General features: G+C 44.0%; 1 protein-coding gene across 2 annotated transcripts in view; it reads right to left on the bottom strand.

The window, feature by feature from the left end:
• RCAN2 (regulator of calcineurin 2) overlaps window positions 1-25,666 on the bottom strand; it is a 251,266-nt gene that overhangs the window by 76,517 nt on the left and 149,083 nt on the right. The window contains exon 1 of one of the 2 annotated variants that reach the window (XM_046640912.1): window positions 20,499-20,774. The exons of the other annotated variant lie outside the window; for it this stretch is intronic. Coding sequence (XP_046496868.1) covers window positions 20,499-20,585 — 87 coding nt within the window. The 5' untranslated portion in view covers window positions 20,586-20,774. Of the gene's footprint in view, window positions 1-20,498; window positions 20,775-25,666 lie in introns of those variants that run through there. 2 annotated transcript variants of the gene reach the window in all.

The raw sequence follows: 25,666 nt of genomic DNA, 5'->3' as shown, positions 1-25,666 counted from the left end.
ACTGAGTCCTTTGTCAGATATATGTATTGTGGATACCTTCTCCCAGTCTGTGGCTTGCCTTTTTATTCCCTCAGCGGTATATTTTGATGAATATGAGTTCTTAATTTTTAATACAGTCCAGTTTATCCATCTTTTTATTATAGTTAGTGCTTTTTGTGTCTTGTTTAAAAAAATCTTTGCCTGCCCCAAATCTTGCCTCTTCACACTCAGGAAGCTCAGAAGCCATTTAAAAGTTGTGTATATGACAGGTTTAAAAAATGCTGACAATTAAGCTTTTGGTCAGGCCGAGGAGAGGAAAGATGTGGAGAGGTCAGAAGGAAAGAGGCACAGTGATGCCAAAGCAGGTGGAAACTTATAGGAGGCTTTGGCGTTCGGTGAGGGGAAGGCAGTAATCAAGGACTTAGAACTGGAATTGAGGAGGGCAATTTTTTCTTAAACGAAAATAACAGTAGCAACCATCAGACAAATCTGACCTATATCAAGTCTTGTACTGACACCATCTCCAGGCTTTTGACAAAGTCAACCCGTCTCTCAGGAATTGCTGTAGTTTCCTGACCAGGTTTAGAAAAGGGTCCCAGAAGAGGGAGTTGCGTAAATGGCAGGCGTGCAAACCACCTCACGCCTTTCTCAGAACAAAGTGGACTATAAACAAACAATTAAATAGTCTGAAGTATCTGGTACTTGTATTGGATATATCTAGGGCCTCACTTCACAGTCTCTCGGCCCCACCTGTCTCATTCCAGCCACTGCTGCAGTAACCAGTTCTATGTGGGTCCTGATAAGCTTCACACGCTTTGCAACCTGAGGGTCTTCCTTTACGGCAGTGCCTGTCTCTTTCCATCTCAGGCTTCTCTGTTGACACAGACGCAGGCACCCCAGGAACCCACTTGAATATTCATGAATGTACAACCCTGAAGGGCTAGGAAGTTAACCATCTGTGGGAAGAAACTTTGGCCCATGGTGGCTGGGAGCCACTGGGTAAATGCCTCCTCTTTTCTTTCCCTGGACAGAAAGTTTGGTACCATATTTCATACAGCTTCTCAAGCTTTCCATGGAATCCCGTGACCAATCCCTGCCGCGGGGACTTGCTTAACCGTCTTTGCACTGGTCCCGCCTCCTTCCCTGCTTCTCTCCACCTGCCTCCATCCCTGCTCCTTGGCTCCCACTCACTGGTAAAGCATTTGCACTTCAACCTTTGTCTCAGGCTCTCCTTTCTGGGGAACCCAGGCTGAGAGGGCACTGAAGAAGACTTCTGCTTGACTGACTTTACTTCATTAGATTTCAAATGGGGATCAATTTTACACTTTTACAACTTCAAAGGAAGACTCAGGCCTTGTATCGGGAAGGTATTACAAATTCAACCAATCAGGTATACAAGTCAGCTACATGGGTAATTTATTCCAGAATCACCAGGATTCTCTGTTAGCCACAGAATGGAAAGTATTTCTCCTTAGATATCTGTTGGCCAGGGGCCAAAACAAGGATCAAAATTTATGTCGGTTCACGAGCAAATGGAGGTATTGAACTCAGTTAGAACCATGCAATATATGAGAAATGTTGTAAGAAGCTGATTGTGCAGGAAATGTGAAACCATTATTGGCTCCCACAACCGGGCATCGTCCTGTTTTTGACTGGAGGCCTTTTTGGTGATAATCACCCCTTTGTATGCCTGGCACCACTCCTGGGAAGCCATGATGCTTGGAATATGTTGCTGAGGTGGTCAAGAGGGGGCCTTTATAGGCACTGCCAGAGGCAATAATGAAAGTGTGCTGCATGTAGAGCCAGCATGCTACAGAGTGGGGCCGTGGTGTGCAAAGTGCGCCTGATGCAAGGGAACGTAGTGTGAAGTAGGCAGTGTGTCAAAAGCAATGTGACCTCTGAAGGGCTGTGTGGCTCCAAGATCCACTTGATTCTGTGTCCAAAGAGCCAAACGATGAGAATTGTCACCAGATGGTTCCACCGAAATCACCTTCTCGTTGGCCTACTTGGCACATTTCCCCTCCAGGAATTCCAGCTCTACAACGACAGTGTGTGTTACTGCGTGAAGAAGGCACACCAACACCTCTGGACCAATGGTTATGCCCTAACACGCTCAGGGGTCCTACAATCCCAGAGAACCACACTTTATAACTCCGCCAATTAAGTGGACACGTTCCAGAGGTACCATCCTAGCCCTGTGGGCAATTTCAAAGGCTATGAATCAATGCGGAAGAGAGCAGGGGAGACTGAAAGAGAGATGAGGATGATGATGACGACGGTGACATTTCCATGGCATTTGAAAGTCAGCTTTCTCTATTCACTGGCATCTCATTTTATTTCGGCTACTCTCACATTTATCACTCTGGTTGACAGGACGGTCTTCTCACTAGGGTATGAGCTCTATTTTGGAATTCTCAGGCTTCCACAAAGTGCCTTGCTCATTATAGGAACTCAGTAAATGTTTCTGGAAGGCTTCTGAAGTCTCTGCTCAAATGCCATCTTCTCAATGAGAGCTATTCTGGCCATCCTACTGAAATTCCACCTCCTGCCCCCACTCATAATCCCCCTCGTCCTGGCATTGCTTTTACTTTTTCTCTCTTCCTATCTCTCCTAGCACTCTATATAATTTATTTATTTCTTATTTTCCTTATCTTGTTCTCTCCTCCTAATAGAATGCTCCATGGCAGGCATTTTTGACTATTTTGTTCGCTGGCACCTCCCTATATCTAGAGCAGGACCTAGCATATAAGGGGCATTCAGTAAGCACTGATTGAACAAAGAACTTCCATCCCCAGCTGGCAATTTCTGTTTCTTAAACCCACTCAGAGCTAGTTTATGCCTCCCCTTGTGGTTTCAAATCTCCATTTAGAACAACGATATTTTTAATTCACTAATTAACTATTTATTGAGCACTGACTCAATGCCAGGCATCGTGCTGGGTGCTGGAGAAACAAACATGAAGAATACAAGGCGCCTAAAAGTGTAGGGCTAGTGAGGAGCTATCTACAAGCACGGGCTACTGTAATACAACGCAGTTAGTACAGTGATGGACACACACAGCGTCAGGAAACACAGAGGAGGGCAGGCGTGCCTCCAGGAGCAGCTGAGCCTTCCGGGCTGAGTGGATCTTAGCGAGAGAGTGTGCACAAGGGTAGGGGAGGGAGGCGGGGGCCATGTGAGAGTCAAGAACAAGAAACCCCAAAGCTTTACGTCTGTCGAAAAGGTGACAGAATTGCTCTACTGTTGTATCATTCATTCAGCACACATTTGTTGTTTTCCTATTCTGTGCCAAGCTGGATGCAGCAATAAACAAAACACAAACATTTTTGCCCTCTTGGAGCTTACATTCTCATGAGAGGAGACAGATAATAAACAAAATAAATAAGGGAATTATATAGTATATTATAAAACAGACAAAAACAGAGCAAGGAAGGGGGACGGGGAGAGCTGGGAAAACACATTGCAAAACTTAGGGTTCCAGTGTATCCACCTCCCTTTGGATCGTCCCCCAATATCCTCTTAGATATTCCTGAAGATGGTGGCCAGCCAATGATTTTAGAGGCTTTTTTTGAAGCAAGCAGGAGGAAGGAAAGAGGCCTTCAGGCATTACAGTAATGATAACAGTAATTACACTTTCTATTAAATCCTGTGAAAGCCCTAAACTAATTATGCAACAAATAAACAAATGAAAGGGCACTCAGAAACAGGCATCAGACGAGGATGTTGAGAAGAGGCCCAGCGCAGTGATGTGGAGCGCAGGCTTGGAGCGGGCAGCCCCGGGTTTGGATCCCAGCACCGCCACTTCCTGCCTGGCTGACGTGGGCGGTTTCTCAATCTTGCAATGCTTCCCTCTCCCCATCTGTGAAAGCGGGATGGCGATAGCACTACTTACTCTGCATGGGAGTGTGCAGACTCAATGGGAGGACACGGGAAACTTATGTACAGGGGCTGGCAAGTGGTGAAACTCAATAATATTAAACATATTAGTCTAGCCAAATATGGCTTCATCAATGACCCAGAGAACATGAACACTTACCTTAGATAAACTGGCCCGCTTTGGGGCACAAAATATAAGGAGAAGTTCAAATTGAGGGAGAGGTAAGGCGAACATGGTTGGTGGTTGGGTGGGGCTAAGGGTGCCTTTCTGGCAGAGTCTAGGGTGAAATGGGACCAAGGCATTTAAGTGCAGAACTGCTGGGTGAGGTGGGAGAGGGAAGAACAGCTACCCACTACATGAAAGACGGGGTAAGTTGGGTAGACGTGCAGGTTGGGAGGGAGGAACTTGCAACCATGTCATGTAAAGAATAAGCTGGAGAAACGTCGAATTTAGTCCAAAGAGGAAGATCCAGGATCAGGAAGGAGGGCTGAATAACTGTCTCCAACAAACAAAAGTCGTTTTCTGGCAAAGAAAGAGCAGACCTACTCTGTTTGCTCACGGAGCACACTACTATCAGGACAAATGGGTTGAAATTACAGGGTTTTAGGGAAAAATAATGAATAATCATGAAAACAGTCACAGTAAGGAGTGAAGGCTCCATCACCAGAGGAGTTCAAGGAGAGGCTGGAATACTGGAGGGGAGATGGCTACTCAATTAGGGGCCCTGAGTCGTCTCTCAAGTCTTTCCAATCCTGAAATCTTGACTTAAAGCCTCAACTAAGGACACACAAAAAAAGACCTGGAGGTTTTCAAGCTTGATTTGAAAAAAGTCAAAGCTGATCAATAGAAAAGAGATGGAGGCGAGCGTGCTGACATGGAGAAGTTTACAGAAATGAGGCTAGGAGGTGATGATAATACAGTCCATGAAGACTGTCTCAAATGTTGTTCTGCTCAATCCTCACCATACGCCTGGAGGTCAATATTACCCTCATTTCCATTTCATACACAAGCAAAGGGAGGCCTGGAAAGCTCAAGGCTTGCCTATCCATTTTGCTACCCAAGGGCAGGCCTATAACTTCAGCCCAGTTTCTGACTTCTAGTCCAGCATCCTTTCCAGTTCGCTCTACAGAATTTCCATGTAGGATTAAGAAAGAGGGATAAAAAATGGAGACATGGATGTTTAAAGAACTGTAACAGCCTCCTTACTGGTTTTTCTACCTTCTCTTCTCCCTCCCCGTGTTTTCTCCTCTCCTATCTAGGCTGGACTCCTGGGGCACTGTGATCCTCCTAAATTATGGCTCTGAACACTCTGATGATCCCCCATGGTTCATGGGATTAATTGCAGTGCTTTGGATGGTGCTCAAGGTCATCCATAGCGTGACCTAGCCTCACTCTGTGGATGTACCGGGAGGAGGACAAGAGAGTGTGATGGGGATTGGAGAATGCTTGCTTTATTGAAAAGGGCAGACAGCTCATCTTGAGCCAAGACATGAAGTCAGGAGGTGATGATAATATAGTCCAGGAAAACTGTCCAAAATCTTGCTTAATCCTCACTACAGCTCTGGGAGGTCAATTATAGCCTGAAGGAAAGGAGAGACAGTGAGGGTAATTCTCTCAATCTTTTAAGAGAAGCTGGGATGCAGGTTTTAAATATAAAATCTCCCTAACTTTTAAAGGCTATCAATAAATTCAATTTAATAGAACAACACTGTATAGGTCAAATAAAATCCACCTACAGATCTGGCTTGCAGGTGGCCATTTTGCAACTTATGATCTAAAAATGTTACGTTTTAGACGAAGCTGGTTCCCATTTGCCCAACTTGAAGGGAGCCGTGCTTCCTGGAAGACCCATGTTACTAAATTTGTACCTTTCTCGTGGCACTTAAGCTAGTCAACCGTGCTAGACTGTAAGATTTTGAGGTAAAAAGCTTTGTAGCCTTCGGGGATTAACATGGCGCTCTATTCAGATTAGGTACTTATAAACAGTTTTTGAACTTGGATTTAATAGGAAAAAACTAGAAAAATTTTGTTTTGCTTAAATGTGAAGTCAATAAAAGGGGTTGATGAGTAAAGACGGTTCTGGACTCCAAGCCTGTGTAATGACGGATGATTGCCTGGAATAACTGTGTAGGCGGATCAAGCAGAGGTTCAAAGGAAAGTTGAGGCATTCAGGGTTTATTACATTGTGCTCATTCAGAATTGAAGAGCCTAAAGTACTTTTGAGTTTATTTCACTTCCATGCACAAGAAAGAATCTGGAGCCGGAAAACCATCAGGAAGTCATTATAAAATTTTTGTGCTCAAAGCTTCTATTCTATAACACAAATTAGAAACAGGATTGAATGAGAGCACATACTGTCCTGGTTCAACACACTCAGTGGAGACACTTTGTTTTCAATATTTGTGAAAAAGAATAAAGACGGATTCCTATTTCCTCCCAAGGAATCTCTTCGTTGACCTAACATGAGATCGCTGCTTGCTTATCTCTCCTTAGTACCGCAAATAAACAGCTGCTCTTAACAATTTTCGATTTTTACCACAGCACTGAACCAAAGGAAGCAACTGATAACATAAATATTAGTGGGATGGGAGAATTTGACTGGGCTATCATTTTCTTGCAGCCTTGAAAGACTTGATGGATTTTTATTTTATTTTTTCACTAAAATGGATGATGCCCTATGCAAGAATGTTACTCAGAAATTGTGTGGATTTCAGAAAAATGCCACATAATTTTGTGGATGGAGCTAATATGTGATCCTCAATATACCAGAACTGCTGTGTCTTTAACAGAGCTAAATACCATTATTGGGATCTGTTGAATTTAAGGTCTTTTCATCATCAGAGTTTAGAGACGAAAGAGGCAAGAAAAGTAATAGCCATTTATTGAGTGCCTCCATACTTTAAGAACATTCTTATTCCATTTACAACACCCTGAAATGTAACATTATTATATCCACATTACAGATGAGAAAACTGTGACTTAGAGACAAGGGAAACTTCCCAAGACTGCAAAACTAGTAACTATTGGGGCCAGGTTTCCAGCCCAGGCTGGTCTGGCTCTACAACCCACTTCCTCTGCACACTGCCCACTGCTCGTCTAGGGATGAGCATCCAATGGACTATCAGGGAGATTAAATTATGTAGCCAAAGTCAGTGGTCTGAAAACCTGCACCGAGTGCTTCTGCCTTCTTGTTAGGTCCTCTTTCTGTCTTCCCACAGCTCAGAGTGGTTCTCATGGGCTCTGCTGCATCTATGAAGGGCGGAGGAAGGCTGAAGATGTCTTAGTACCCACAGGGGCCAAAACTTGCTGGCTTGTTCAACATAACTCTAGTCTTATCCAATGACTGCAAAGGATCTGAACGATACTCTGGATCTGATTAGAGATGGTGTTTATCTGTCAGCAAAGATTCATCTTCAGACAGAGAGAACTACCTAAGTGGACGGCAGTAGAGCATAATGCAGGATAAGCGTGTGGGATGCTCCGTCAGCATGGAAGAACAGCAAGTGCCCGGGCACGGAGGCAGGGCTGGAGAGGCAGCCTGCTGGGCTCCAATCTCACCAGCTGGCCTAGAAGGGAGCGGCCAGGTTGGAGACTGTCTGGTACCTGCTATGCCTTTCAAACCTCAGATCAAAGCTTATGCATCTCATGAAACTTGACAAACTTCTAAGACTGTGTGTTTTGAGGATTTATTGACTTCTTCTGGGCTTTTGTTCAACATACGTGAATTCTGGGACTTGAGTTCTCAAGTCGTTTATTTAAAGGGTGCATTTGTCACCTTTAAATGCACTAGAAATTGTTACTTGTCCCTCAATATCCACCTTCCTCTTTTTCTGTTTATAGTAGAATCCTGACTTTCAGCCGGCCACAGGGCCACCAGGAACAAAGTGCTATTCTCAGCCTCTCGTGTATTCCGATGAGTCCATGTGCCCATGTGCTGTCCAGCTGAATCTCAGAGGAAGTGACATATGCGAATTTTGGAGCCTGCTCTTACAGGCAGAGAGGTTCACCCCTGCTCCCCCTTCCTCCACCCTGCTGCCTAAAACAAGCCCAGCAAACAAACAAGTGACGCTCATTCATTCCTTCATCCATCTTTTATTCAACATCTACTATATGTTGACTATTGTACTGCGGCAGGACGGCTGGCAGGAGGGCAACAGCTAACTACAAGGACATGGCATCAAAATTTTCTTTATCTTTGCTAAACTCAGGGAATTTTAGCCTGTATGAACATATTTTAGCAATAATATTGAAGTTTTTTGGTTTCATTTTTGCATGTCTATTTGCTTTCAGGAGGAGCCCAGAATATTCTAGGTTCAGCATTTCACATCACTGAATTTCTACTTCCAGGATGATAGAAACTTGAAGAGGCATTAGGACAGACTTTCTGGATAAAGGATATCGCCTGCGATTACAAATCTGCCTCCTTCACCCACAGACGAAATGATTCCCCAGGGCAGAAACCAGGGTTTGAATTCTTGTCTGTAGACTCCTGGCTCTAAAAGACATCAATACACCCCTGCTAACTGAATGCACTTCCTGAGTACCCCAGGTGTAGCGCTCACACTTACAGACCATCTAACCAAAAGCAGCCTTGTTGAATGGCAACCAAATGACATCCTCAGGACGGTTGCTTTCCTATTTTGACTGCTTTCCTCTTTAAAAGAAATAAGCAACACGATTCAAGAATTCTCAGACTCTGCAGCTGAGTGTCTCAGGCCCTCATACCATCTGGCTGGGATATGGCAGCCTCCTTCTTTTTGCTCGCCTCTTTGCAGCTTCAGCCTTGGTGTGGCCACAGTCACACTACAATCAGAGAGGACTCTGTCAGACCAGGTGGATGGGTCACTCGCCTGCTTAAGATGCTCCCCATGGCCCAATCCGATTGGATTTGAGCATAACGTCCAAACTCCTTCATAATGTGGGCCCAGCGTCTATATAACCCCAAATCCACAGGGGATCTACTTCCTAGAAGTCCCCATGCTCCCTGGCATTTCTGCTTTGGTGCCCGCCCCTCCTCCTTCCATCTTTCCTTCACCTATTGAACACCTACTTAACCTGTAAAGCTGTAACTCATTCCCTCCTTGGGGGAGCCTTTCCTTATCATCCCAGACCGCTCTCTTGTAGGTTTCCAGAGTTTACTGGGCTTCCTCAAACCATGGCGTTTTCTAAACTCCATATATCTATTTATTCCCTTTAGTCCTCCATCAGCCGATGAACTCCTGGAGGGCAGGAGGCATGTCCCCACTCCTGAATTCCCAAGTCCTGAAGCAGCGTCTACTACACAACTTGAGCTCCATCATGTTTGATAAATGCGAGACGAATAGAGATGTCTCACTAATGCTAGACACGGGCATCAGTAATAATTCATTCATCACCTACATTCCAACAGCCCTTAACCTAAATCTGTATCTTGTTTTTTCTAACACATGAAGAAAGTCATAAATAAGAGGTAGTGTGAATTCAGGTCTTCTTGTTTCCAAAGACCAAATTGCTTTCCACTATACTGTTATACCAAGTTGCTTCTTGGTTCCACCTCCAAGAACTATGCAATAAGAATGTGCAATAAAAATTAGCAAACTTTCATCTATCCTCTATGGATTGGGAACATAACTTGGAGAATGATTCTAACTTGAATTTCTCATTGAGAAAATAACATTTGCCACTTACATCTGAGGGATGATACGAGGAAGCATTCATTGAAAGAGGGTTCAGGTCTTCTGAGGCTTACACAAATGCTGATCATTGTTAATAACATGCTAAGGGCTATTTAAATATAGAATATTATTTTGCTGAGCACTGCAAAGTATGGAGCACTTCCTTACAAAGTGAGAATATAAAATAGACCATCCACTATCCCGCCCATTAAGAGTTCAGATCTCCTGCTTATCCCATTCAGGCAGTGAACAGTAGGACATTTAGTTTGGTTTTTATTTATTTTTTTAAGCATCACAGAATAGTTTACTAGTTTTCTGATACAAGTTAGTAAGCAGTCCGAGGTAGATGTGCAAGGAGAATCCAGAGTTTTTAGGGGAAGATGCCTATTAAACAAAAGAAAAATTGAACTCAGCTTGGGTAATTAATCTAATTCCCACCTATCTCCACAGTTTCAAAGTAGAAATGAGAAGTGAAGGTCAATTTTGGAACTATTGCAATGATAAGTTTAGCATTACTGTAATGAGTCCAGCGTATAACTCCACTTAAAATTCCTGCTCAGAGAGAGATGTTTAAATATATTTTAAATAAAGGGGTTCTGAGTTCAACCTCTCTTTTCTCTGATGGGCATCTTGCCTTAAAACCTCTATATTCTGCCATGCACCTACCTCGGACTGCTTGTTAAAACTGGCCTTGGTTTAGGAAATCTAGACCATCCCTTTCAAAGAAGGTGGTCTGTCTAACGCATGTTCAAGTGTACTGAGAACTGGAGTCTACCGTTTGTTTGTTAACACACATGTTCTCCGTGTTACTGCGTGCCCATCTCTGCAAACACCGCTGTGGACAAGGGGCAAAGCCCGTGTGCTCTGAAGCTCGCATTCTGGGAGGGACCAACAAATAAACACACAGCATGTCACCTTGGGATTGTGCTGTGATGAAGAACAGGCAGGGTGAGGGGGTGGAGAGTGACCAGCAGGCTGTGCTAGTTTAGACTCAGCCGTCAGGGCACAGCTCTATGATAAATGAGGAGCAAGCCAGGTGGCCGCCAGGAGGAAGAGCATTCGGGGCAGAGGGCACAGCGAACACAAGTTCAAGGGGATGCTTGGCATGTACGGGGAGCAGGGGGGTCAGAGCTGAATGAGAGGAAGAAATACACGGAGGAGATGAGATTGGCAAGGTCTGAAGGGCCTCGAGGACCACAGCAAGGACTTGGGCTTTATTCTGAGTGAGATGGGAGCCACTGGGCCTGTGCATTTCAGCCAGGTGGGGACGGGGGTTTTATTCAGGCTGCTTCCCTTTCCATAACTCAGTCAACATCAGTGACTTCCTTGGGGCTTCAGCCCCCTCCCCTGAAGTGGCCGCAGAGTGAGGACACTTCCTCTTTATCCAGACTCCTCATTTCCTGCTCTAAAGGGGGCCCTGACGCAGGGATGCTTGGAAAAGACAAGGAACATCACAAACAAGGGAAGAGACAGAGCCTGAGAACTGCAGCATCCCAGCCGCTGTCTGGGTCTGTGGTTCCTCACTCCCTTGCTGAGCCAGTTGCTTCGACTCTGGTTCTGTGACCTCAGAGTGTCACTGAGGTAGGTCACTGCCACCCCTTGTGCAAAGATGAACTGAAAACTGCTGGGGAAGAGTCTGATATAATTAGGGGCAGGTAAGGTAAAGTGCCCTGGCAAGAAAACTCAAAACTCCATATAAGAAGTCTACTAGTAACCACAGTGATGATGACATTGATAAAGGCTAACGTTACTTGTGCACATTCTGTCTGCCAGTCACTGTGGTTTGTTTGTTTGTTTGGTGAGGAAGATTGGCCCTGAGCCATCATCTGCTGCCAATCTTCCTCTTTTTGCTTGAGGAAGATTGGCCCTGAGCTAACATCTTGTGCCAATCTTCCTCTGTTTTGTATGTGGGATGCTGCCACAGCATGGCTTGATTAGTGGTGTGTAGGTCCATGCCCAGGATCTGAACCCACAAACTCTGGGCTGCCAAAATGGAGTGTGCAACCTTAACCACTATGCCACTGGGCCGGCCCTCTGTGCTAAGTTTTTTATATCCTCAAATGCATTGAATCCTCATCACTAACCTATGAGGTAGGCACTATTATTTTCTTCATTTGTAATTGCCAAAAATGAGGCACAGAGAGCTCAGACTCTTTGCTCAAGGTCACTCAATTAGTAAGTAGCCAAGTGACCAAATAGAGAATTCCAACCAGGGTATTCAACTTGGAGGCTAGGCTTGCTTCCTTCTCACAGGCTCTGTGTCAGCAAAGGAGGCCTCTTTAGAGGTCAAAACAGCATCGTCTTTTTTGGGAAAAATGGAACTGAGTGGTATAAAGGCCAGGACCGCATACTGACAGAGCACAGGCTTTTGTGTGTAATGGGACTGTCGATCTCTCATCTCCAGAGCCTAGTGTGAAGCCTTGAACATGGACGGCATGAAAAACATATCGATGAATAAATGAATGAATGAATGAATGAGTGAATAAAAGCACTTTGTGTAGTGCCTGCCAAAAAGTAAGTGCTCAATACATTACTGCCATCATTAAGTTTGCTCATTGCTGGCCCATCCTGTTCTGGGAACGGTGGCCTGAGATGATCTTCTTGGTCAATACCTAAAGGCACGGTGAAGTCACAGAAGATGAAATCAATTCTCTTAGATGTACTATTGACGCAGGCTATCAAAAGAGATACAGCACAAGATCTCGTGTTGGGTCGTGAACAAAATCCCATCTGAATTTCCCCTTACGAATTGCGTGTTTACCTTGGAGATCTCCTGGGTGAAAGCTCTGTATAATTTGGAAAGCACTGTCTAAAGTAAAATATCCTTATTTTTCTGATTAACACCTTCACCACCACTGCTCTACAGTTCTTCGCAGATCACTCCTCACCAAGGCAAAGGAAAATGTTGGGTGACATCAGGGATGAGGTGGAGGAGCCGTCACACCACGTGTTAGCAGGGTATTGGTGAGCCCCTGGGCTTTCCAACAGACTTTTTTTTTCCCCAACTAGATAGCATAATTAGATTTTTAAACAAATTTCACAACAAAATCCAAGACAGATGCTACGTCTAGAATTGCCACATTGTTAGATTTACTGAGAAAAGTAAAATGATTTCAACTACTGATTTACGCAAAAGCAGTACTACCACCTCTGGAAATAGAAAGCAAAAGCAGTGTTTTGAACACTAGAGGAAATGTTCAATGTCTTATCTTCTAAGATTTACATCTTTTTTTCCCCAATAACTGATTAACAGCTTGTCAATGAATCCTTAGGGATATTTCGGTAGTGGAAGGAGTGAAGCAGAGCACACTTTGCGTCCCGCTTCTGCCAACTAATAGCTGTGTGATCTTGTGCAAAAATTTAACTTCTCTGATCAGGAACCTACTTATAATGGGGGAGACAAAGAGATGCCTTTGGCTAGTATGTGGATGACAAGGAGTCCCTGGTATGTGCCATGTGCCTGGCACTAAGAAAAAGTTAGTGAATGGGAAGAGTTGTGCTGGAATTTTTTAGATGGCCCATGTTGATAACCTGCAATATTGATCCATGGAGATGAATACCTCTGGGGATTTATATTATTTGTCATCACATGGGATGCTTTAATGCTCAGCTTAGTAAATGGTCCCACAAAGTCAAATCTCTGGGGCACACCATGAACACTGCTCACGTATTCCTACAGAATTGCTAGAGATGGGGAACAAAATCCCATAACTAAGCAGCAAACCATCCTATTATTGGGACAAGTAGAAAATTAAGGAAGATGCTATTTTGAGAGAGGAACGTTGGTCCATAGTCCAATCTAACAGAGAAGAATAGATTTGCTGAAGTCATCTTTCTGGAAGCTGAAAGGTCAAGATCTTTTTGAAAACCTTTAAAAAAATGTTCCTAGTTCAGAGCTGGTATATTAGATTCCAGAGAGAGTAATCTAATGGTGCTACGAGACTCTATGTATGTAAACATCCCTTTGGTATATAGTGATAAAAAGAAAAGGCAGTGAATTTCTTAGTCCCATCCCTGAGGGAATTGTTTAGTAATTGTCCAATATTTTTGCTAGGAACCTTCTCTGGGTTCTCCACCCCCTGACATGGTTAAGAGCATGCAATGTCTAATAGTTAGATAGGCCACAGCAGAACAGAAAAAATCTTCCATGGTCATGGAAGAAAAAAAAAATATATATATATATATAGTATATACCTGCATATATTTTCATATGCATGTGTGTGTGTGTATATATAGATTCCCCCTGGATATATTTCCCCAAAAGAGGAATATAAAAGCACATATAGTGAATGTTTTCTAGGGAAAGTCTAACTTGGTGGATATTTTATTCTCAAATACTTTCAATAAAAATTCTCCATTTTAGATAGAGTAGAGAAGATGTAACTTTTTATCTGCTTGAAATTCTCATTAAATGATGTCTCAGTGTTTTTTTACAGTTGTGTTTTGGAATCAGCTTAGATTTAGAGCTGGGAAGGGATACAATCTCTTGACATAAAGAAATTCTGGCCCAGGCATGGGTTGGAGATTCTGACCTCCCTGGAAAGCTGGGCTACCCACCAGAAGATCGCAATGTCTGTTAAGCTTACAGCCTAAACATGTCAAGTTTGTCAATTCTAAGCTTCATCAGAAAGTGCTAAAACAGGCCAGTAAAAATTATTGATAGTTGGATTCAAACAGAATCACTGAGGATGCAAATAGTGCTCTCTGAGTGTCACATTAAAATCAGCTTATTTAGGAGACCAATTTTAACGAAGATGCCGTTTTGTGTTGTTTTTAAATAAATCTGCCATTCAGGTTAGAGATAGCAACTGTCAGCCTCTCACTTACCTTCCCACAGTTAAAAGACTCTTTAACCAGAGAAGCAAGTTTTTAGTTGACTTTCCTGCTAACGTTAATGTCATTAGTTGAATACCGTACCTTGTCTGTCCCCTAATGGGACAGGTGGCTGAGAAACCTGCCTGTTACCCTTCTCTGCGAGCATCTGTCACTTGCAGAAAACTACTCCTGACCACTCTGTGGAAGATGTTTGCTACTTTCTTCAGAGGCAAGAAAATGCTCGATAGTGCACATTTAAGAATGCTAAGTTTCTTAAACTATTTTTTAGGGTTAATTTCTAATGTTCAGTTTTGCATTAATTCATTTATTTTCAACATGGCCTCAATTCTAGTCCATTTTGTGATCAGAGAAAGAGTAAGTTTTTGTCTTGCTAGAGGACTGGAATCTATTACAGGCATGCCACCCCACCCCCACTCCCAACCCCCCCATACACACCCCCTTTTGGTTTTCAGAAACTAAAGATCATCTGGAGATGTGTAACAAAGACGATTCACTATTACCGTCATTGAATAGAAAATGAGAGTTTCTGTTAACTTAACAATTTGGTTACTAAAAGTTCCCATGACTATCTCTAGAGGGCTTCAATTTTTAAGAATTAAATCATATGCAACTCAAACTCTTCGAAGGTACTGAGTGAACACAATTGTTTCTGAAGATGCAGAAAGAGCCTGAGAGTTCTGCAGAGCTGGGAGGGCATGGTTGTGGCCAGATCCTCTCCCCAGCACTGCATTTGCAAAAAAGCGTAAGAAACAGGCATGAAGATTGACCAGCTCTCCCGATAAACACCCACAAGTTCCTCTTCCAGATCAATCCCAAATACCCAATACCCACATATTTGCTTGTGTCCCTTCTCTCTCCTCAAAGCAGAGTGCAAAGTGCATCATATTAACTCTGCTCCATCCTTTTCCTCCTACGACTCTTGCCAAAGAAAACAAGTAATTTGAAATTTCCAGTGGTTCAAAGAGATTTCATTGTCCTAAGTGGCCTCTATGTGCTGGGTTTTTTTTTCATAACTCACACAACAGCATAACAAAGACTACGAGTCAGTCGCATTATATTACTGTGTGAAAAGGACCAAAAAATACATAAAGCATCGAGCGTTCTTCTCAGCATGATTATCACGTGTCCAGATAGGTTAAGAGACTTGCCCAAGGTTACATAGATTGGGAGGATATTGGCAAATCCTCAAAAGCAGAGGAGAGAAAGTAGGACTTATGAGTCACCTTAAAAGGGCCCTGGTCTTTCAGAAGGGGAAACAAAAGTCCTATAGTAACCCTAAGATTGCAAGCATCTGAAGAATCATTATGCCGAGAACAGATTTCTGCTTATGTTTCTACCTCCCCCGAGAGAACCAACAGGCTTAAAATGTAGCATGAGGGAATTAGCTTGAGCACAATTTCTAAAAAGGAGGATCCCTAAAAACATAAATTGTGGCATAAGATAGTGACAGCCTCACTAGGTCCCTGAATGAATGAATGATTGAAATAGGTTAAGTGGGAGGCTGGGTAAAAACAAGTCAGATAAGATGGCCTCTCTCTGCATCTACTATTCCCTCTGCTGCAATGCTTTTCCCTCAGAGCTACACATGGCTCTCTCACTCACTTCATTTAGATCTCTGAATGACATTGGGACAATGACATTTAATAAACTGTCACCTTCCCAGAAATGCTTCCACTGGCCGTGTATTCAAAAGTGGCCAGTGGAATTTCTGGAGGAAGACAGATATGGTGGAACTCCATTGGCCAATTTCCTCCTCCTTTTGGTACTATTGATCTAGCAGCTTTGGCAAAATTTGGGAAATTGGAGTCTGAAGGGCCCCCATGGCAAGGCCTCCTCCGAGGCCCTCATTCTGCTCCATTTTTCTTCATAGTCTTTCTGGCTACTGAAATTACAGTATACATTTCTTTGTTTACCAGTTCCCTGTCTGCCTCTTGTGTTAGATGGCACACTCCATGAGGGCAGGGATGTCTGTCTTGTTCATCTCCCAGTGCAGACAGCACTGCCTGGTAAGTGATTAAGTGCACCACACACATGTTTTTGAATGAATGAACAAATCTCTAGCTCCAAGGGTCTTTGAAACTTCTGCTCTTCTTATAAGACTTGGCACGTTTCCTGTCTGTCTTAGTGAGCAGAAAGGAGGTTTGTGAGTCCCCTGTCACCTATGTGGATGCCCTTGGAGATAACACTGAATCCCCGAGATGTGAAAGAGGCGCCCTCCAGCGCAGAGAGGAGGCATCCATGCCTCTTCTGTATGGAAGCTCCCATTGCAGAAAAGGGGCAGCCCCAGGCTTGATGTCCCCTGGAGGAGGGGGGACACTGCTTTAGGCTGTCTCTGCGGCTCTGAGAAGGCTACCAAAGGTGGCCAGCAGTAGAAAGTAGTGTTTACTGTCAGCTTGGAGCCAGTTAGAAGACCCACAGGTGTGGTGAACTGGTCAGAAAGCATCAGGTGAGTCTCAACATTTCTGACAGCTCAGAGACATTCCTTCTAAAACTGCAGACATCGAGTCTTCATCTTGGGGATACAGATCCAAGTGTCCAAGCAGAGGTTACTCTAGGGGATTCTCGACTGACCTCACCTGTACCCACCTGTGCCGAGAAGAGATAAGACACTGACTTTATTTGATAATCTATGCCCAGGCTCCATTCAGACCAGCCACGTTAGAAGCTCTGGGCGTGGGGCCTGGGCATCGTCAATATTTTTAAAAGCTCTCTAGGGGATACCAATGTGCAATTAGGTTTAAGAACCACTAGACTAAAGTGAAATATAAATTTCATTACCCATGTTTGGATCCCTTTCATTTTCCCAAAAGATTGGCTCCTTGTGGAGAGAAAAGACTATTTTCAGAAATATGAGACGAATACTGGAAAAAATCAACACCACGCACACACACTCACACACACTTACTCACCTACACACATACACACACACAAAACCTATAATTCATCAGATCATTTCCCTTCTATTGAGGGCTTCAAATTTCCTCATCTTTCTGAGCATCCTTATAGCATAAAGCAGACAGCTAAGTTCACAGCACCACCAATGGAATTCCTAGAGAAAGACAAATGGCAGAACTCCATTTGCCTGATTTCCTTCTCTTTTTGGTACTATGGCTCTAGCAGCTTTGGCAAAATTTAGGCCATTGGACCCTAAAGGGTCCCCAGTGCAACCAGCTGTGACCCACCAGGAGGATAAGGCTGTCTAAGTTGCAATAAGACCCTGGATTTGCATATGCCTCCACACCCTTCAAATAAAACACTACATTCGTGGAGAGTGCCTGCTGCTTTCAAAACCCTGGTGTGGCTGCTTTCCCACGGGGCTGCATGTAGAAAGGGAGGGTCCGTAAAAAGCAAAAAAAGCCTGAGATCAGGCAAGCTGGATGCCGGCAGGTGAGACAAACCCTCACCAGGTGCCTTCCTCTTCTCTGACAGTAAATATTAGAGACTTTGAAGAAAGGAACTCCTGGCTCCACTGTGTATCTGAAATTGGTAGTTAATGTTTACCTCTGGAGAAACTTTGGTGCCAGAATTTTACATTCGAACCTCTCTTCATGACAACGTGCAACACTCACTTTTGAACAAGGGGCAAGTAGGTTTTCTCAACAAACCTCTTTGGCCCGCCTTAATTTGTTTATTTTTCCCCTTTTTAATAAACAGGAAGTAGATCTTTGCTTGATAATAATGTCACTGTTTTACATTAAATGATTAAATGTGTGAAATGAAGGGCTGTGCCTTCCAAGTTGCTAGGCTGTGTGTGTGCATGTGCATATTTGTGTGTGTGTGTGCGCATGCATGTATGTGTGTGTGTGTGTGTTTGGGGAGATGGGAAAGAAAATACTTTCTGTGGCCTGGATTGTCACTGTAAACTCAGCTGGAGTTAAGACATTCCAATAAACTGGCAAAAGTAACCTATCACCGTCAGAACACGTCTAAAAAGATGACAATGATGACATGGCAATAGCTAACCCTTACTGAACCTAAATAGGTGTCGGGCACTATGGTAATTATTTTATATGGATAATTTTCTTTAATCCTCCTACCAAGCCAATGAGGTAGGAACTACTATTATCCTCACATTACAGATGAGAACAGTAAGGCACGGAAAGATTAAGTGAGTTGTCCTAAAAAAACCAAATCCAGAGTGACTCAGAGCCCTTTAGCAGTAAGGACATAGAACGCATCTTTCTGGTGGGAGTCTTCCCCGAAAACCCCATCCATTTCTGATGCACAGCGTCAGCTGCTTCCGAATCCAGCCCTGACTCACCTCCTTCTCCTGTTTCCTCCCCAGCCTCTCTCAGAGATCCTCCTGCAGTCCAATGCACTGACTCACTTTACTGCAAAGTGGAGTGCCTGCCCAGCCCCGTGCCTCCCCTCTCTCTGGAGCAAAAGCCCCTTGGCTTTGAATCCAAGTACCAGTTTCTTCTTGAAGCCATCCCAACCACTCAGGTTCAACCAGCTGTAAGGATTTTGTGTCCCCTTAATTCCACAAAACACTCTCTGTCTTCAAGAAATATTGGGCAAGTGGTTATTTTTATGTCTACATTACAGATACATACGTCACATAAGCATATTTCAAAGTCCTTCCTGTATAAGCACGATGCCTGCCATATTGCAGATCCCTCATAAATATTTTATCACTATCGCTTCCTGGACCGAAAAAGTTTAGATTATCTTATGACGTTTGCAGGGCAAGCACGTAATCAACAGAGAGCTGTAAGGACAGAAGGAAACTAGGAAGTTTTACTTTACGTATACATACTTCTGTTCCAGCACCTGCTGGAAGATGTCTCTCTGCCCAGTTACCCACGCCAGACTTTGAACTGGTTTTAAACTGGAGGGGCTTTGATGACTGCTGTCCCTTCTGGAGTGCTATGGCAGGGGTGACCAGCAGGCTGTGGGTCTCTGCACACATGTCTCCATTCCGGACGCAACCATAGGCAGCGCTAAACCATTATATTCTAATTTTTGGAACCTCAATATGACAGGTGGTAGACACATCCACAGTACTGGCATAAGAACTGGTAAGCACGGGGCCACACATTTAAAATATGCAGGAAGAACAAACTGGCTTCTTGAATCCATTTCAAAAGAGTGTTCAAAACCACAATCTTGAATGACAGAGCCATGTGTTAGGCTAGTGAACACACAAATCCCACCTGGGAAGCACCCAGGTGTCACTTGCACACCAAACATAAAGAATTCAGGATCTTCCTTTAAGTAAAGACTAAGGCGAGGTGGAAAATGATTACGCAATGTAATTCCCCTTTTCTTTCTCTCATCACACAATGGCCAACTGTCCTTTTTGTGTGTGTGTGAACTGTTTAAATAAAAAGCTTCTGCTGGTTTTTATTTTAAATATGAGAGAAGAAATCAAAGTTCCCGTTTGACAGGCATGGAATCTTTTTCATAATATAAAACCATATGGAAAAAAAGAAAAGAGCATGAATATCATCAGGGGACGATTACCCACGACAATTAGACAATTACTGCAGACACTCAGTGAGGACCAGCGCCCTGGACTACTAAGTCTTAAGATGCTAAATTTATTTATGCCTGAACTTTTTTTATGGACAACCGCTCAGGGAAAATGACTTGATTCCTTCGCCTGACAAAGACAATTTAGGCAGCTGCTCTCCAACTTCGATTTCCAGAGAGCTGGAGATGAAACTGCTATCTGTAGAACAGCTTTTGTTCAATTTGAAGACCATATCACGGTGTACTTTAGTGACATGCCACGAAGGGGTTACTGTCCCACGATTGGGATGTCTTAGGCGCGATCTTTACTATGTGCACTTTCTTCATTTAATCATTGATTTAAAACCCCTCTCAACATTAAAGACTGGCAAATTGTCCTTTATTGACAGAGATACGAGACTATAAAAACATGTCTGCTGTGAAAGAGATGACTGGGAATCACCTAACAGAAAAGGCAAGAAAAAACAGACAACGGTAGACCTTATCACACTCAAAATTAATGTGCCGGTCCCTCTGCTAACTTATTCTAATTAATACAGCCACGCACTCACCCCATGCATTCCTAGCGCAGACTCTGAACTGAAAACTATTAACCAAAGTCTTGCTTCCTTAAGCGAAAAAGGCTCTGTCAAGCAGCTTCAGGAACAACAGCAATGAAAAATAAGATTGCAGGTGCATACCTTAACCTCCTGATTGGTAAAGACCTCGACATCCACCACGCAGGCAACCAGAGTGGAAACATCACAGTCCATGCTAGGGGCTGGCATTCCCCCTCCTGAATTTTCAGTAAAGAGTTAGGCAACCTCCGAGTCGTGCGTGACGGGAATAACCTCCGGGGGGATGCTGCCGTGGCCGGCCTGGGTGCTGCCCGCCCAAGGATCGCCGGAGCTGGGCACCTGGAGCCCTCTCTCGGCTGCACGCACGCAGCCCGCCGCGTCTGAGGCAGAACGGCAGAGTAAGGAACGGCCGGGCTCTCTCATGGCAATGACATCACCACAAAGACTGACACAGGCTGAAGCTATTTTTTTTTTCCCCCAAGCCTTTTATCTCCAGGCAGTGCAGTGGAGCAAATTGAACATGATTATGTGCTAAATCTGAACTCAGACTAAATCAATTCGGGCAGCGTTAGCTAGGAACTGAGTCATAGCTGTTGTTTCAGCCGGCTGCTTATGTTTGCAAAAAGCAGGGGGCAGAATCCGACACCAAAGGCTCTGCTTTGGGGAGGGTGGGTAAATAATTCTGCAGATGAACCTCCTGAGGTTAAGGTGTGACAATTTTCTGCCACAGGGATGAGCAGGAAGTTGAGACCTTTTGCAAATTGCTTGGCTTCTGTTAATTGCCTGGTGCCGGTCGGACGAGTTACACATGTTCCGGGCATCCTAATGCAACCCAGGCACGGGCTGAATAGAAATCCATTTCTTGGAGTGACTAAAGAGCTGGTCGTCAGTCATTTAGGCAGGCTGGTAAGAGGAGATAATTAGAGGTTTGTGAAATTCTATTTGAAGCACATAAGTGTGGGCCAGTCACTCTAAAAGCACTCTTTCAGGCTGGGGATTTCAGGCTGTCCCCAAGGTCATTCAAACCAAAAGCCAGCCCATGGAAAGGAGTTATACAAACATCTCGCGTGGGAACAGATGGCAGAGTCTAATGGGCAAACGCACTGACGTGGGTCATTGTCAGAGCCTCGGGGCTCTCTCTCGCCTGAGACTTTGAGCACATGGCTTTGCCAGTCTCTTTTCCTGTTTGTGACTCTCTGAAGGGCAGGACCGTGGATATTTCACCTTTGTATCCTGAGCCTTTAGCAGAGTGCCTGGTGCAAGAGGGCAATAATTGTTTAACGAATGAATCAAACAAAACAGGAATAGCCTTCTTTCACAGTTGGAGAAAACAAAGGAAAAGTATCAAATGAGTTCTATTTTACCCTTAGCTATAAAAGCCCCAGAAGAACTCACTAACATTCTAGCAGGATCTATCCCCAGTAAGACACAGTTGCATCTTCAGTGGCCATCTGAGCGTTATGATTTGTAACAGATTGGCCCCCCTCTAGCGCACAATTGGACAAAGTGGGCCAGTAGTGCATGCAGCTGAGAAAGGAGACATTTCAGACTGAGAGTGCAAGTTTCATGGTTGGTCCTCATTGGACTACATTCGAGCCTAGTGTTCCCCTTCAGCAAGACATTTCCCATGCTAAATGAAATCAGCCCACAAGTAAAAATATTTAGACTGATGAAACTGTGTGTGAGCGTGTGTGGCACTGCGGGGAATACGAAGTCATATGTGCGGATAATTCACCTAATACTTAGTGAGTGATGACTATGTGCAAAGTTCTGTACCAGATGCTCTTTAGGATAAAATGATGAATAAGCAAAATTAACCATCCTCAAGGGGCTTAAAATGCAGAGGAGGAGATAAGACATGAGATAAACACCTATACAACGAGGCAGTGGCGATGGTGGCTGAGGAGGTACAGACAGCATCCGGTGGGAGCACTGGAGAAAGAGCAGTGGATGCTGAAGGGAGCCATGGCAAATGAGCCTCAAGGAGAAGGACATGGCCTCTGCTCTGATCTTGAAACATGGGTAAGACTTTGCCAGACAGCGAAGGGGTGAGGAGAGCCCTTCAGATAAGGGCAGCAGACTAGAACTGTCCAGAGAAAAGAAAGAATAGGGTATTTGAAGAGTTAGGCACATTGAAGGTTAAATTTAACTGGAGCCAGGGGAAGACAAGGCAGCAACAGCCAGGTGACTCAACATCTCGAGGGGACCTCAGTGTGTATCCGGCCAACCATGGAACACCAGGCAAAGTTTCCGAGAAAGTAAACTGGGTCACAGATACATAAATAGAGCTAAAATATAAAGTATACACAAGGATGAATACAATTTTGAATACCACTGACATCTGTTCAAGGGGCAAAACAAAGAAATGGCTATTTTTTCATAAGCCACAGCATATCCTAAAATTTACTTTCTTAAGGTTTCACAGCAGCGGCATGCTGGTAAATGTTTAACAATCAGCTCTCTAGAAAGAGAAGCCCGATGTGTGGCATTTGCTGATTTCTGTGGTGTAAATATGCTCATCGTGGCTGATTGCAGGCAACCAATATCAGGGTACCGAATGCAGAGTTGGGAAAGGACTCTCATCGGAGAGACTACAATCTGTTGGCGCCGGCCATTTGAGCTGTCTCCAGCCGGCAGTGTTTCATAGTCATGGAAACTTTGCACCCTATCAGAGATGGTTCCTCCGCAGAGGTGAAATCCAGCACGTGTGTCTAGAGCGGATCAAGGACAGCAGGGACGACTCAATCTAATCCTTGCTCTCTTTACCTAAAAGCTCTGTGAATTATTTCACACATTCTGTCCAGGAAAGAGCTATAAAGGATACACATGTGTTATTTCAAGACCAAGAGCCCTGCTATGAGAATTCTCGGCAGGAGGACATTAGTCTAGGCAGGAAGCAGAGCCCCACGCGAAATTTTAAAACGGTAGTTTTTTCTGATGCATCCTCAGTTTCTCCTTTCTGATTTGTTTCTGCCCTGGAACGTCCTTCCTGTACTCAAGAACCACTAACTTTATGCTTTCCTCTTTTAAAATATCTTTTCAAGGACATGGCTCTCAATTCGTTTATGTTAGCATTAAATGACCAAAAACCCATAGTACTGCCCATCCCAGAAGAATCCGTATTTTAACAGGAGACTGAGCTTTAAGTTAACAGTGTTTTTAGAGTGGAATTTTAGCCATCGAGAGTATATAGTGATTCTGAAATAAAATTACTGGACTTTTAATAGGTTGGTTCAACAAATTGGCTTTACAGTACAATTCAGTTGCCTATACCAAATACTCATTTTCTTATAGATCAGAGCCCGTAGGGCATTTCCCTGTTAAAATAGTGTCTTGTTTCTCTAGATAGAATGTACCTTTTTTAGCTGGGGGATGACTGGCAGCCTTGGTGGGTCTGGGGTGTGTATATAAGTGAGGCTCCAAGGCTCCTGCCTCCTGCCTCCTCTCCCATCTCGTCTCATACCATTTTTCTCTTTGCTGTACGTCCCAGATCCACTAGACTTCTTGGCATTCCAAGAAAATGCCAAACTCTTTCTCAACTCAGGGACTTTGCACTTGCTATTGCCTCTGTCTGAAAATATCCAGATTTCTTCACAGCTGGCTCCTTCTTATCATCCAGCTCTGATATCATCTCCTTGGAGAAGTCTTCCCTGATCACCTAAAATAAAATACGTGTACGCATGCGTGTATGCACGCACACGCGTGCACAGCATCAATCCCTAACCCGGCATCTTCACTTTAATTTTATTCACAGTACTTTCACTCTCTGAAATGACCCTGTTCGCTTATTCTTTTCTCGTTTATTGAGTGTTTCTCCACCTAGAATTTAATCTCTACAAAAGCAGAGAAATGCGCCTATTCTGTTGCCTGCTGTATCCTCAGGGGTTGGAAGAGCATCTGACGTCTAGAGGGTTCTCAAAGAAATATCTGAAGGATGCATGGATAAATAAATAAATGAATCTTAAAAGGCAAGTAGAAGGACTCAAACCAACAGAGGTGTCTCCTGACCTGGGAGTTTCAAGAAGGTTCTAGCTGGAGGATACATGGGCATATGAGTTCAGGAATCACACCCATCCCTGACAGCTGAGCCCTGGCACAGCTCTGCTCAAGAGCACTCTTCCCAGTCGAAGTGGCCAGAAAATCTTAGGATTCATCCAAACCACTGCTCTTCCAATGACTGACCACATTAAGGAAATGGATGCAACATGTCGCAGATCCCTTAAAGACCACATCCCTTCTCCTCAGGCCAGGCAGCTCTCTAAGAGGATTGACGGCTGAGCTGATGCACTCACCCCCAAGTGGGCAGGAGGACACGTGGACCTTTCAATCCCAGAGGCAGCAGCCATGTCTGCTGTGCTAATGAGCATAGATGCTCCCATTACAACCATGGGTTGTCAAAGCCTTTGCTCCTTCCACGTGTCTTTCTGGATCACTTAAGTTTGTTTTTAATGTTTATTATAGAAAATTTTGAATATATTCAGCAGTAGGGAGAATACCGTAATGAGCTTTCATGTACCCACCACTCAGGTGCAAGAATAAACTGGGACCAATCTTGCTTCCTCTTTGCCAGTGGGTCTCAGAGTGTGGTCCCCAGATCAGCAGCGTCAACGCCACCTGGGAACTTCTTAGAGAGGCAAGTTCTTGGGCCACAGCCAAGACTGAATCAGACCCTCGGGAGGTGGGCCTGGTATCTATAGTTTAACAAGCCCTCCAGGTGATTCTGATGGGGGCTCAAGTCTGAGAACCACTGCTCCATGTCCCCCACCACTCTCACACTCACCGTAAATTATTTTGAAGCACGTCTGACAACATATCATTTCATCTGTAAATATTTCAGTATATATCTCTAAAGGACAAGGGCTCCTCTTTTGAAATCATAATACCTGTCATCACTCACCCCAGAAAGCAAAAATAATTCCTCAGGACCATCAAATATCCTGCCAGTGTCCACATTTCTCCAACTGTACTACAAATGCTCTCTTTTGTCCCCATCCCCTCCCTGGTCCCACCCTGTTGTGCCTTCCTTCCTTCCATCCTTCCTTTGTTCAACAATTTATTTATTTAACTCTGGTTCCACACTGGCGTGTCTCCATGTCTCTTATAATCTGTAGAGCCTCCTCCATCTCTTCTCTTTTGCTCCTCGCAGTTTGCATTGTTGAGAGTGAAACCATGCCATTTGTCCTTTAGAATTTTCCCCAGTCTGGATTTTTCTTGATGAATTCCACATAGTGTTGTTTAACTGGTTTCTCTGCTACCTGTAGTTCCTGCTAGTTAGATCCAGAGGATTGACA

This window comes from Equus quagga, chromosome 15, assembly GCF_021613505.1.
Source record: "Equus quagga isolate Etosha38 chromosome 15, UCLA_HA_Equagga_1.0, whole genome shotgun sequence".
NCBI classification, from domain to species: domain Eukaryota; kingdom Metazoa; phylum Chordata; class Mammalia; order Perissodactyla; family Equidae; genus Equus; species Equus quagga.
The sequence above is the reverse complement of the archived record's forward strand: the minus strand, read 5'-3'. Positions and strand labels throughout refer to the sequence as shown.